This window comes from Chelonoidis abingdonii, chromosome 2 (genome assembly GCF_003597395.2).
Source record: "Chelonoidis abingdonii isolate Lonesome George chromosome 2, CheloAbing_2.0, whole genome shotgun sequence".
NCBI lineage: Eukaryota > Metazoa > Chordata > Testudines > Testudinidae > Chelonoidis > Chelonoidis abingdonii.
In genome coordinates this window covers 301,393,424-301,407,262 of record NC_133770.1, presented here as the reverse complement: position 1 = coordinate 301,407,262, position 13,839 = coordinate 301,393,424, and the positions used below count along the sequence as shown (strand labels likewise).

The 13,839-nt window shown below is 54.1% G+C and overlaps 1 protein-coding gene across 1 annotated transcript in view; it reads left to right on the top strand.

Annotated features, from left to right (window-relative positions):
- Positions 1 to 13,839, top strand: part of MROH1 (maestro heat like repeat family member 1) — a 116,614-nt gene that overhangs the window by 89,795 nt on the left and 12,980 nt on the right. The window contains exons 33-36 of the mRNA XM_075062045.1: positions 3,465 to 3,602; positions 5,335 to 5,449; positions 8,913 to 9,059; positions 12,434 to 12,622. Of these exons, the coding sequence (XP_074918146.1) occupies positions 3,465 to 3,602; positions 5,335 to 5,449; positions 8,913 to 9,059; positions 12,434 to 12,622 (589 nt within the window). The remainder of the gene's footprint in view (positions 1 to 3,464; positions 3,603 to 5,334; positions 5,450 to 8,912; positions 9,060 to 12,433; positions 12,623 to 13,839) is intronic.

Genomic DNA, 13,839 nt, shown 5'->3' with positions numbered 1-13,839 from the left:
AGGCCCTGTTCTAGCAGTAGGGCCTCATCCTCCCTGATTGAACTAACCTCGTTATCTCTAGCTTGCTTGCACATATATACCTGCCCCTGGAAATTTCCACTACATGCATCCGACGAAGTGGGTATTCACCCACGAAAGCTCATGCTCCAAAACGTCTGTTAGTCTATAAGGTGCCACAGGATTCTTTGCTGCTTCTTGAAAAGGTTCAGAGGCTTCTGTAGATCCGAGTTCCTGCTCAGCAGAAAGGTTCCAGGGCCCCCAACGTCGGGATGGTGAGAGAGGGGTGCTCTTGGTATTGCAGCACTATTCAGGAGAGGCTAGTGGCTGGATTAACACACTGGACAGACATTGCCTCTTCCAAAGGCAGTTCAGCATTTGGCCTATGACTGGTGTAGCTAAGACGGCGTATTGCAGACCAACTCTGAAGAACACTGATGTGAAACACTTGGGGTTCAGTACTGAGCGGAATATACAGAACAAGTAAATAAGGTGACTTTGTTCAAACCACCTGATGTCACTTCTTTTCTCCTTATTCAACAGCTGCCCCTCAGAGCTGGATGACTGGATAAATTGCCCAAGTCAAAGGGCTTTGACACCCAAGTTGTGGGTAGCTAGTGAATGCTCTGCCTGTAGATGCTGAACTGGAGATCTGTTCTTGTAAAGTTGGTATCACAAGTAACCGTGGATGCTACACCACCTGTTTTCACATTCTCCCACTTCGAGCTAAAACCATTTTCAGCCTTCGTCAAAGAGACGACATGGGAATTACTTGCATGTACTGTGACATTCATTTTCTGAAACCAATTTTCTGGAGGCTTCAGCCACAAGGAGGCTGGAGCTGGTGATAGATCTGAGCAGTAGTGGTATCTGGATGCAGTCATGTAGTACAGAGACTAAGACAGGAACAGCTTGGGGCACCCTAGAATTCATGGGGTCTCATGTCCCAAGCTTGGTGTGATCATTCGCTGCTGGAAGTGGTGGTGGTGTCCTGTGCAGTACTATTGTCCAATATGAGTGGTGATCTCCTGCCAGCACCTGCGCATGCCAAACAAAGGGTCCCTTCACCCTACATAGACACAAATGCCTGATAGATCTATGACCACAAATACAGAAGATGGATTTAGTCTGAGTTTAAGGTCAGAAGGGACCATTAGATCACTGTATCTGACCCCTGGTGAGCTCAGGCCACCATCCGTGCACTAAACCCAGCCACAGAAATCAGACCCAGCTAGTGCGGCCCCCAGGAGACTTGACTGTTCTATGCCCCAGGTGGTGAATAGGAGGCCCTGGGGTGCCCCGGTGCTGGAGGCTCTTGCAATGGCAGGGAAACGATTAAATGATCCTCTCCTAGGAGACTCTCACAATTGGAAGATGCTAAAAAAACTGGCGAGGGTTCAGCGAAGAGCCACCAAAATGATGAAAGGATTAGAGGTCCTGCCTTAGAGAGATGGAGCTCCAGCCATGCACCCTGCCCAGGAGAAGGGCCAGGCTGGACTTGAGCACTGTGAAGTACTGACATGAGGAACCACTAGTGACAATGGGCTCTTCGATCTAGCTGAGAGGTCTACCAGGATCCAGCGGCTGGAAGCAGAAGCTAGACCAGCTTAGACGGGGAATGAGGGTAATGATTCCAATGGTCAATTTAACACAGCGTGTGGTGGACTCGCCGGCACTGACCATTTGTAAATCCAGGGTGGCTGTTTTCCTGAAAGCTGCTGTAGGAATGATTTGGGGGCGTCTCTAGCCCGTGCTAGACAGGAGGTCCAACTGGTGCTCACAGTGGTCCCCTTGGTGTTGGAGACTGTGAATGAATTAGGTTATTGATGGCAGTTGTAAGGCTCTAAAGAGCATTTTGCCCCCCTGAATTCAGTCCCTAAAGTTGATGCAAACTAGTTCTGTAGGAAAAACATTGGTGATGGAAAAAGTAGAGAACAGCAGCATGTAATGGGCCGGATTATACGTGGAGGCCAGGCTTGCCAGATGAGGCAGGCTTGTGCCTACAGCCAGTTAAAACACGCGTGATGGCCTGTTTGGGAAACTCCTGCCCATGGCAGATGTCTGGGATTGGCTTGGTTCTTGTTCCTAGCTGCTCTGTTGTGTACGGGTTCCTCAGAACCTGCTGCGGCTCATCCACACTTCCCTGTGTCTGTGGGAGGACACAGCTAGTCTACTGGGGCTCCTCCAAGAAGTGGGAAGCTGCAGGCAACAAGCAGCATGGTCTGTCCTGCCCCCGTGGAGTGGAAACACTCTCGGGGTGGGGAAGGACAACTTAGCGCCGCTGAACAGCTGCACCCATTGTTCTTTAGCTAGTCTCCTTAATGCTTCCTTACTCGCCCTTCCGGGGAGCACGCACAGCAGCTGCCCAGGTGGCTGATCAAGAGTTTGGCCGTAAAAGGGGATGTCTCAAAGTGGCTAACCCAGCAGCTGCCATTGGCTTCATGCATTCTGCTTGCCGAGGTGTTTCCAGTGTTACAGCTCGTGGGGTTAACGCAGCCTCTGTGCGTTTGCTTGGAGAGGGAGGGAGATCGCTTGATAAAAGGGCACAAATAAATACAAGGCAAAACTGCTGAAGAAATATTTCTTTAGCAGTCATGTGTATCTGTTTAATTTCCATGTGTACAATGGTTCATTCTATATTTTCCACCATTAGTCTGGATTCTGGACAACACTGGAGAAAAGATTATACACTGTCACTAAGGAGAGCCAGGATCTTTTAGGTTTTTTTTGTGGTTACACGACGTTTTGCTGCAGAACATGGCAAGTGCAGTTACAGCAGCAGAAGAGAACGTTCCACACTCGTGAATTCTGCGCACATGCAGGTATTTCTGCACCTAGAAAGGGCGGCATCCAGTCCTTCCGAAACTGCAGAGTCTCTGTCACCACAGCTTAGTTTTAGTGCTACTGGCAAAGTTAATAGCATGAGCACAACAGTCTTGGATTAAAAGTCCCTGACTCTGAGCTGTTCTTTGTAAGGGATTTTGTTTTCTTTACATTTGTGGTAAACACATTCCTCTTTCTTGTATGGAAGTCTAAGATTTAGCCATTACTAATATTTGTTTTGTTCTGACAGGATGACGTATGTTTCCCATATGTTGCTCTCTGCTTGCAGCAAAATAATCCCTACCAATAAAATATTAATGCAAAAAAAAAAAACCCACCCCTTCTTATAGTAGCTCTGGACTTCTTCACTTTTCAGTCTGTTGTCTTGGATCACTTTAATGGCAAATGTCCTGGTGGAAATGGAAGTAGCCGTGAGTTATGGGTTTGTCTCACTCTAGCTAAAGCCCTCACATAACTCATTCAGTCCTCAGGTACCCTCACGCCTCTGAATAACCCCATACGCCACTGTGCAGGATTCTCTAATGTATGGCAGGGTGCAATGGCCAGTGCTCCTGTTCACTGCAATACAAACAAGTCGCATGCAGGCTTCATAAAAGAATCTCTCTCTCTTTCTGTCCATCCAGCTGTGCGGTAGAAGCCCTGAGAGCCATGCTAACCCAAGGGGGCAGTGACGAGGCAGTGAAGTCCGTGGGGAGTGCGGGAGGCTGGGAGCTGATGAAGAGCCTGGAGAGGCACCACGATGGCATTGCGCTGCTTGCAAGGTAAGAGGAGTTCTCACGCAGCCGGGGATCAGCAGCAAAGTGCACGGGCTGGGTGAGATCTGCTGGAGTGGGGCAGCCCCCTGGGAAATAGGGAGCTAAGCAGGACTAAGTGGGGGCTTGGAAGGGTGCCGTGGCACAGCACATCTCAGTGCTTTGGGACCTACGTTAGTCCTTTAGATCTGGAGCGAAATCCTCCCCCTGGCCCAGACGGAGCCATGTGCGAGGAGTGGCTGCCTGGGGTGGACAGGCCTCGCCCTGCATGGTGACGTATCGAAAGCTGAACTGAAAGAACAGTTTGCCATTGGTGCTCTGTGCAGCATTAGCAGCCCGTCAACGTATTTCTGCACCCCCCTTCCAGTGTCCAGCCGTGGGCAAATGGCCAGTGGGGCAGGGCATGAGCAGGCCCTGGCCCATGTGGTGCTCCAGGCACAAGAGCAATGCCTAGTTCAGAGTGGGCTGCACAGAGCCCCGCAGAGCCTGTTGGCCAGATGTGCAGGGGGCAGCTGGGACAAAGGGCAATTGTGGCTGCTGAGCTCCAGTTGGGGGCAGTGGTGAAACGGTGCGTCAGGGCTTGGTAGCACCCAGCTCCTGGCTTGTGAAGCTACCCGCAGCTTCTGTGCTGCCACTGACAGCCGGCTACCCTTGCGGGCAGCCAGCAGCACCAGGCCAAGAGGAGGGAGGATGCTGCAGGCTGAGAGCACTGGGGTTCGCATGGCTAATGGCTACAGCGCCCAAAGAGGTGAGATGAGGAATGCGAAGATCAAAGCTACTCATGCCTGAAAGGCAAGGACAGATGCTTGCCCTGAATGCGGTGGAGGAGGGGAGCCAGTGGAGCAGGACTCTTGGCAGCTGGTTTTGTCTGGATTGGAGGGTGGTGGCGGAGGTGGGTTCAGGGGACCCAGACAAGGGCCAGCACGAGGGATCTCTGCACTGACAGAGGACACGGGTCACAGCTTAGATGTCTCCTGTGTTTTGGATTGAGGACTGGGAGGTCTCCTGGGTGCCCAGCCTGAGGGTGGGAGGAGTCCCTGCACTGTGGGGAATTGGCCCTTGTTGGGAGGGTGTCCAAGGCTTGGACTGGCGTTCCTGGGCGTGGGGGGGGGGGGGGGGAAGGCAGTTGGGGAGGGGCTCTGCTGGAGAACTCTTCTTGCCAAGATGTATGTTCCAGCTGCCTGCATAAAGGGCCAGGCAGCCTGGAGCTGGCATTCCTTGGAGTGTCCACACAGCTCCTCGCGGCTGGAGCTGCGCACCTGGGGCTCAGACACATGATCGTGGGGCTTGAGGGCTGTTACTCTGTTTTATTTGGACAACGAAGGGAAACTTCCTACCGAAGCTTGACCTGGGTTAGGAAGAAGCAAGTGAAACTGTCTGGTGGCTCCTGCCACTTCAGCCTGAGTTTTGGAGGAGGCCAGGAGACATGTGGCTGTCATCTCCCCATCAAAGCTGCCATGTCAGGGTTCTGAGCCACTGAAGGTGGGATGTGCCTGGGCTTGGAGGCATTTCGGCTGGGCCGCTGCCCGGTACTGCTCCCATTGTCTAGGCCCGGCTTTCCTGGGTGCCTGCTTAGACTGACTAGAACCAGCTGTCTCAATGGGCTCAGACTAGCTACTGTGCCCATAGCACTGGCCTCGGGAGAGCCAAGGGGTTACTTCGGCAGTGGAACCAAACCTTGTGTTACTGAGTTAGGAAGGCAAATGCCTCCTGACGTGTAATGGGATGTGTTCTCTTGCAGGGCGATGGCTAAACATGCGGGCCCAAAGCTCCCTTTGATTGTGAAGAATCTCTTCCCGATGCTCAACAGCATGTATGACAGCCAGAGGATCACCACCACTGCCTTCTTCGCTGAGGTGAGCGGGGCTGGGCCGGGCCGTCCTGCTCGGCTCCTTGGCATTGGCGGGTGGGGGCGGTTCTCAGCAGAGCCCAGAGGCAGCGCTGAGTCCAGCAGGCTGGCGCGGCTGATCAGTCCCCTTCAGGGAACGGCGTAGACGTGCTTGTGGGAGTCCAGCTCTTACCACGTCGGGGCCCCGAGCCAGCAAGCCATAACCGTACCCTTCCTTACATACCACCATCAAGAATGAGGTGACTCAGGCCCGGGCCTGCTGCGAGGCCAGCAGACGGTAATGCGCTCTTCTCCCAGCCACTGGGCTGCTGCCGTGGTCTTTGTCCAGAGGGCAGCGCTGCCTGCCGACAGCAGAGCTCTCGCCCTGCTTAGACACTACCTTGGAAACGCTCGGCGGCTTGAGCAGTCTGGGCTTAGGGCCCTGTTTTCATTTTCTGTTTGGCTGGGGGGGCTGAAGCCCCTGCTCTTGGCTGCTGTCCCACAATCTGCTTCAGCTTTCGAGTGCGGTTGGCTCTCGGGCCTTGCAGGGTTTAAAATAGCAGTTTTGCCTCACCCTGGAGCTTGCGGGGAAGGAAGCGGCCGCCTGTCTCTCTCCCTCTCGGAAAGCTGATGAGGTGAGAGCTGCCGTCCCTTCCTTGCCAGGGGCTGAGATGACCAAGCGGCAATGGAGAGGCGTCGGCTGGCCTCCAAGCAGCTGGGGCATGGTGTGTAGCCAGCGTGGTAGAGCAGTGCTGCCAGACTGCCTGGGCATCTGCCGCTGGCGCTCTCCCTTCCCTGTCCCTCTTGAAGTGCGAAGGCCTGATGACCCCCCACACCTCCCCAGCAGTGCTAGGGGAGGGGTTTGTGTAACACCACCTCCCTGAGGCCGAAGGGGCAGTGGAACAAGCACCCTGGAAGAGCCAAGGTGGGCCTGGTGGCCCAGGCCTCGCTTTCTCTCAAAGCCACAAGGTTGGTTTGGGGCACTCGGTCTCTGGAGTCAGTCACAGAAGTGCCAGAGTGCTGTGGGCAAGGCCCATAAAGACCAGTGCTCTGCCTGGATCTACTGAATGCTCCACAGATCCGACCCAGCAAAATGGCTGCTAAAGCCCAAGGGAGCTAGTTTGCTTGCCTGGCCTGTATCTAGTCAGGGGATGAGTGGGGGAGGGGAATCCACCTGGAGCTGGGTCCCAAATCTGCAGTGACTTAGCTGCCCCTGCGTGGTTTCAGGGGTGGGGGTAGATTCTGAAGTCCGGTGGCCTTGCTGGCCCAAGCTGCAGCACCCTCAGGGCCCTCCAGGCCTCTCCTGCGTGTGTGATCGTGGTGCAGGGTGTAAGGACTGACGCTTTCCCTGAGGCCTCTGCAAGGCTGGCCGAGAGCAGCCCCTGCCCCTGGGCAGAGTCGTCTGCTGTCACTGGTGGCTGCGGCTCAAGCCAGAGATGCAGTCAGTAGCTGCTGCCTGGTGTCTCCTTGGCCAGCGGTTGTGATTGGGTTAGGTCCATAGATCACCATACAAACCCCTGGGGACTTGGGTTCAAAGGTGTGTGAACGTCTCTGCTCTGCCTCCCTGTGCTGTTACCTGTGTATTGGACACGAGTGAGCACTGCCGGGGTACGGTGTCTGGTTCTGATGTCCAGTTTTTCAACATCCTCCTTCAGTTGTGGGGAGGGGTCAGAAGAGCCGCTAGAATGAGTAAAGGGTTAGAAAACTGGCCATATAGTGAGACTCCAGGAGCTTGATCTGTTTAGCTGAGCAAGGCACAGGTTAAGAGGTGACAGGATCACAGTCTGTAACCACCGAGGTGGGGAACACGCTTTCGATAATGGGCTTTTCAATCTAGCCAAGAAGCCTGATGCAGTCCAGTGGCTGGAAGTTGAAGCCAGACAAATTAAGCCTGGTTTCCAGTCTGAGACTTTTAACAGCGAGGGTAATTAACTGGTAATTGGCCCAGTTTCCCCAGGGTGCTGGCGGATTCTGTCACCGGCCATTGTCAGGTCCTTGCGAAGCTCGGCTGTAGGGAGATCTTAGGGCAGTTTCGTGGCCTGTTGCACAGGAGGCCGGGCTGCTGATTGCGGTGGTCCCTTCTGGTCTCAGAATGCGACTCAAACTGTCCTCTGATCTCCACGTCACGGCGCGGACACCACTGCTGGCCTGTATCTTATGAGCTGATGGGCAGAGTGGCGCTTCCTCTTGGCACACGCTCCCCCCCAAGGTCTCCAGGGTCTCCATTGCGGGCTGTCTAGCTGCTCCTTGAAGTGCGTTCCTCTTTTGTGTGTGCAGCATCGCTCTCAACTTGAGGGCGTGGGCCTGGAGCCCACTGGGAGAACAGCCCTGTGATCTCCGCTTAGCTAGGTCTCCTGGGACTTCCCGCTCGCTAAGCTCCCTGGCGAGTGCTGACAGCTGTGTGCTGGCCAGTAACGAGCTCAGGTCTGCTCTCAGTTCAGCTCCACTCTCCAGCCCCCTTAGTCTGTTCGCGGTGAAGAGTTGGGACAGTAGCTGCTAATACCTGGTTCCAGACATTCATTGGCTTTAAACCAGAAGGGATCCTTGTCCTCTAGTCCAATGCTCTGCACACACACACCTGGGCCTTTCACCCAGTATTTCCTGGCTCAAGTTCACAAGAACTGCTTTTCAAAGACTCTCAGTGGCCAAGGAGCCACCAGATCCTGTGCTAATTTCAGTGGCTAATTACCCTCACTTCAACTTGTCCCTTATTCCCAGTCTGAATTTGTCTCGCTTTGGTTTCCAGCCCTGGGGATGCATAAGGGAGCGAGGGGCATTTTCAGGCACCCTTGCGCAGGGTCTCATCCCAGGACCCTTCCTGAGAATTAATCCCTCCCTCTCCAGGAAGGAGCTAGGGCTGCCCAGGGGGATGGTGGTACTCTGCCCTTCTCAGCACCTTTCGTCTAAGGAGCTCAAAGCCTTTCACTGCCCTCCTGTGGGCGGGTCCGTGTAGCCTCTGCCTTCTCTCTGGGGAGAAGAGACAGGCTGCTTTGGGCAGAGGGGAGGGTAGAACCGAGGCTGGGTCACTGCCTGCTGTGAGTAAAGGGGTGTGATACCATGCAGCTCTGCTGGGGAACCCTTCCTGTCGCCCCTAGGCTGGCTGGCCCCTTGCACCACTCACGTGTGGGTGGCCCCAGATTTGCTAGCTGGAGGCAATGCTGCTGCCTGAAGGCAGCTCCTTTCCACTGGGCTCTAAGGTGGAGCAGGGCCACTGACCTGGGGCGCCCTCCTACGTGCGCCTGCCAACCAGGGCATGAATTAGAGCTCCTGGAGAGGAAAGCAGCTGTGCAAGGTGGTATATGGCTGGGGAGCGTCTCTGGGGTTATTGGTTACAGAGCGAGGCTCTCTGGCTGCTCCAGAATCCGTTTTACACTGCTTAGGGACAGGAGCATCTAAGCAGTGGATGTGATCTTGCCCTGATGTGGCCTGGCTGGGGAAGCTCGCTGCGGAGCCTGGCGTTGCGTCACACCAAGGCTCTCTGTCCATTCCAGCTTCTGAACAGCAGCGTGGTGAGTGACCTGATCCTGCTGGAGTCCATGATGGATAACATGACGGGCAGGCAGAAGGACCCCTGTACGTTGGTGCGCATGCTGGCTCTCCGGGGGCTGGGTAACATCTCCTCCGGGTCGCCGGACAAGGTGAGAGCACCCAGTGCACTGCTGCATCCTGAGCACAGCTGGGTGCTGCCGGGAAAGGAGCCCAGGGCCTTGAGAGAACTGGCCTGCTTGGGGACTTCTGCCTACTGCCCCAGGAGGGAGGGGCAGGAGTACGGCCAAACTGGGGAAGTCCCCTTGCTCTCCCAAGCTCCACCCATGCACGCAACTAGCACCATCCCTCAGGGACGCGTTTGGGTCAGCCCCGTTGGCTCTGAAGCCGGATTGCTGACACCCTAGGGAGACGAATGGGGCGGTTAAGCGCCTCCCTCCCTCCCCCCCGTCTCTAGCTCTTCGCAGAGACTCAGGCAGACACTCATTGATTTGACTCACATTTCTTGAAGGTTTCTTAATTAAAACACGAGCCCAGATTCTGACGAGCAGGGTTCAGCCTCCTGGGAAGTCCCGAGTTCCCCGGGCTCAGACGCCAGCTGAGAGAGGCCGTGCACAGGAAAGGCCAGCACACCACACCCTCAGACTTGGCTCTCACTTGGTGACGGGTGGTTCCTGCGCTAACGGATACCTCCATTGACAGGAATCTGGGAATCCGGACAGCCCCACCTTGGCATGGGGTCTGGCCCTCTCCAAGTTGAATGTGTCTGAGTTGGGGGAGAACAGACCTCTCCGTGCTGTTCCCAGCCACTGCAGCATGGGAGAGCTCAGTTGCTGGGAGAGGGAGGAGTTTCCAGATACACCTGCAGTGGGAAATTGCTGTTTTAAAACCCCGTTTCCTGTCTGAGAGGCTGCCCTAGAATTTGCATCCCAGCCTGTTGTAGGCTGAGGAGCCCAGCCCTGCTGACTGTCCCGTGGCCCCAAACTGCCTGCACGAACTCCTGGGGTTTCTGTACCTCGGCAGCACAGTGACTTGGCAGGCGCCTGTGCCAAACCCTCGGGAGAGGTCATGGACAGGTCGCCCTTCAGACAGACAATAAGCTACTGTGACTTGACAAGAATATAAGTAGCTACTAAAAATACCATTCTGCTGGCGTAGCCGTAGTCAGTCCCTCCTGTAATAGCATCCAGCTCCTCCGCCTTCTCCTGCAGGGACCGAATGAACTTCCCCAGCCGAGAGACTGGCTGCAAGTGCGTCCACCTGCTCTGCATGCCCGAGAGCAGCACGCCCACCGGCTGTGTTGGCACCAGGCCAGGAGCTGAGGGCTGCAGCTAATGCCAGTAAAATGGAGCACATTGCAGCGACTGGCTTTCTAAGGTCGGGTATCCTGTGGAAGCTAAAGGTCCCAGCTTAATCCAAGGCATGGCTGACCTGGCTTGCAGAGGTGGTGAAGCAGAAGTGAAAGACCCTGGATCCATTTGCAGCTGCAGAGGGGCATCCAGTCCTCCACGGTGCTCGTGGCCAGATGGCCACAGTGTTCCGAAGGCTTTGCCGCGCGCTTGTAATAGCACGTCAGTGACGCTGCAGGCGTGTAGGTTGCAAAAGTCAAGTGCTCAGAAGGTCAGAGTGGTCAGGATGGCATCCGCTTGTGCAAACATAATTCCGTTTCCTTGTGCCTATGTATTGTCATACCGGCTTTAGTTCTGTCATTGTTCCACAACACAGATGTCCGCCTCTTGCACTGATGGAGTAACTGGTAACGGTTGTATGCTGTTATCCTCTGTGATCAGTAACTACAGGGGATGATGCGCTTTGCCAGAGGCTTTCACAACTATCTGCAAACAGCAGAGAAATGGTGACTCCAGGTTCCTGGGTTCAGACTCAGGCTCTGGAGTGAGCAGAGCTCACGTACTCCTGCCCGCTGTCTGCCCCATCCCTCCTGCTCCATCCCTGTGTTCAGATCACATTGCTGATAGCATAAGTCTCCCTATTCTCCGTTCCTGTATCTGGACCCACAACACCCCTAGTAGGTGAGAGGAGCAGTTTCAAGGGAAGCCCTACAGCTCTGGGCTGGAGCATGCTCAGTGCAAAGAGAGTCTTCGGAGAATTTAGCAGCTGAACAAATCTCTACTGAGCATGTGCAAACTGATTTTTCTTATCCCTGGGCCAAGTTTGGGTTGATTTTCGTGGAGATGCCAAATTTCACATCCCTGTACCAAAGCATTGGGGGGCAGGGCAGGAGAAAATGTATCCCCCCGCCCCGTCTCATTCAGCCATTTTTCAGAACTATTTTAACAGAAACTTGTTAGGGGGCTTATTCCTTCACCCTCTCCCATCCCTGGTTCTTCTCGCATGAACAGAGAGCAACAACACCCAAAGTCCAAAGGTGCAAACAATTCGATGTGTATTGGGGTGAACTTCCAGCAAGCATGATTCCAGTTTCCTTCCTCAGTGTCCCCCTTCCCAGCTCTGACACCACAGAGCCTTGCCTGTGTCCCTGTTCCTGTTCCCATTTTCCCCTTTAGCAAGACATGATTTTAATTCCCCAGTCCCTGTTCCCATCCCCCCCTTAGCAAAACATGATCCCAATTCCCCACAGTCCCTGTTCCCATCCCCCCCCCTCCTGATTGACTGCAGACTATATAGTAAAACCTGAGTTTTGCTTAGCTATTCCTTAACCAATCATTTTACTGAAATTTAACTAACCAATCCTAACATACTGTAACACGGTATTTAACCAATTATATTCCACCACCTTCATTGGTTTACACCCAACAAAATTAATTATACAGCAGACAGAAACAATCTCAGAACCAGACAGAGACCATGCAAATAAACATACAAAACAATACAGAAGTGAGGATTTCACAACTACACTTATACAGACATAAGGGTTTTCCAGCTGTGTCTATTGATAAGTGAGTTCTTGCCAGACAGGATGCTATCAAACTGAGTTTTCTTTTGCATCTTCTAGGCTCTTCCCTTTCTCTGGAGGTGATAGGAATATCAGGACAGGATTGTATTCCCAATAGCACCTTATTTCAATGTGACTAGTTTGGAATGTGAGGATGTGACCAGACACTTCCCAGCTTATGGCTGCCTAACTACCTCTTAGCTGAAGGCCTTAGCCTGTCACAGTAAGAGAAGGCCATTACACAGACAGTGATCTTTGATTCTTTCCTTTATATCTCTATAACTAGCTAAGTGATAAGAATACACTTGAATTCTTAAAGTATAGGCCTTTGCAGACAGGCCTGAATATCTATATCCTGACAAAACTGTCAGGCTTGAAAAGAAACAAACCTCAATTCTTAACCTGGCAAAGTTACAAGCCCCCGTTTTTAGTTGTTTGTAAGCGCTAGTGACATTTGGTTAGAGATGATGCTACAAGCTCCAGCTAGGAGAAATCCTTCCACGTGGCAGTGACGACATGACCTCCCTGAGAGTGCCGCTTAGATCCCACCCACATATCCTGATATGTGTCCCACAGCAAGGAGTGCTTCTAACGTGCTACTTCCTTCTGCAGGTGAGGAAACACGGGGCCCAGCTCCTGGCTTCCATGGTCAATGGCATGGACGACAAGGATGATCCCGACAACCTGGTTGCTCTGGAGGCCATGTCTAGCCTGTCCAAACTCCTGGACCACGTGGAGGAGAGGGACATCCACTCCATGCTTCTCCATATTGCTATCCGCATCCGCCCCTTCTTTGACAACGTAAGGCAGAACCTGGGCTGTCTGGGGGTTGGGAGGGAGCGTGAGCCAGGGTGCAAAGGGCTTGGGGGCTGTAATTGAGGAGAGGCACCTGCTCTGAAGTGGAGGGGTCAGAGGTTTCTCCAGCATATCAGGGAACAGAGCCGCTGGCTCAAGCACGATGCCCGAGATTAGGGCTGAGGGGATGCGGAGGAGCACAGAGCTCTGGACCCCAAGCTAGCGTACTCCTGGCAGGCTGTCCTACCCAGGAGAGATCTGGGCTGCTTGGTAGCTAAGCAGGAATCCTCTGAGGCTAAGTTACGACATAAGAACGGCCACACTGGGTCAGAGCAAAGGTCCATTTAGCCCAGTATCCTGTCTGCCGACAGTGGCCAATGCCAGGTGCCCCAGAGGGAATGAACAGAACAGGGAATCATCAAGTGATCCATCCCCTGTCGCCCATTCCCAGTAAATAGAAGGCAGCTTCCTAGGCTAGAAAGTAGATGCCATCGTGGGCTCACCCCCGGGCCACAGGGAAGAGTCGGGAAGGGGAGGCTGGCCGTGCCGGTACCAGTGTCCAGGAGTTGCTGGGTTCAGCATAGTGGGGCACTGGCTTGCAGCAGGCCCGCAATGGGACAGGGGTCGGTCTAGCTTGGCGTCCTCGGAAGATGTGCTTAGTGCTCCAGGATAGAAAGTCTGGAGGAGCGGGTCAGTACTCCAAGGTAGCTGGAGCGAGTTAGCAAAAAGGGGTGAGGGCTTCTCGGAGCACGAGGCAATCGAGAGAGCACAGGGCCTGCCTATGGGAAGTGATGAGACTAATGACCCTGCTCTCTGCACCAGATCTTACCGACTCCTTCGGAGAGAGGGTTGAGTCTGTGGAGATCTCTCCAGTCTGTGCCCTTCTCTGCAACTGCCTTGTGAGCCTGTCCCTTGCCTCATCGCGTCCTCCTTTGCTCCTTCCCCTTCCAAGCAGCAGCTCCTGCCTGTCCAAGGATCTCCCTCCCTCCCTCCCTCCCTCCCGCTTCACTTCATCTATTCTGCAAAATATTGACAGGCACCGACTTCCTCTCTTCCTGCTCTGGCTTCCAGTCCAGCTTGTGCTTGACTCTCTGGTCTCGAACAACCTCTTCCTGGGCACACTTCAGGTCCCATGCACCCCTCTCCTGAACATTCTGTGCGCACTGGGCCACCCAGAGACTGCCCCTGGCTGCTCTTTCTGCATCCTCCCTTCTGCTCTGCAC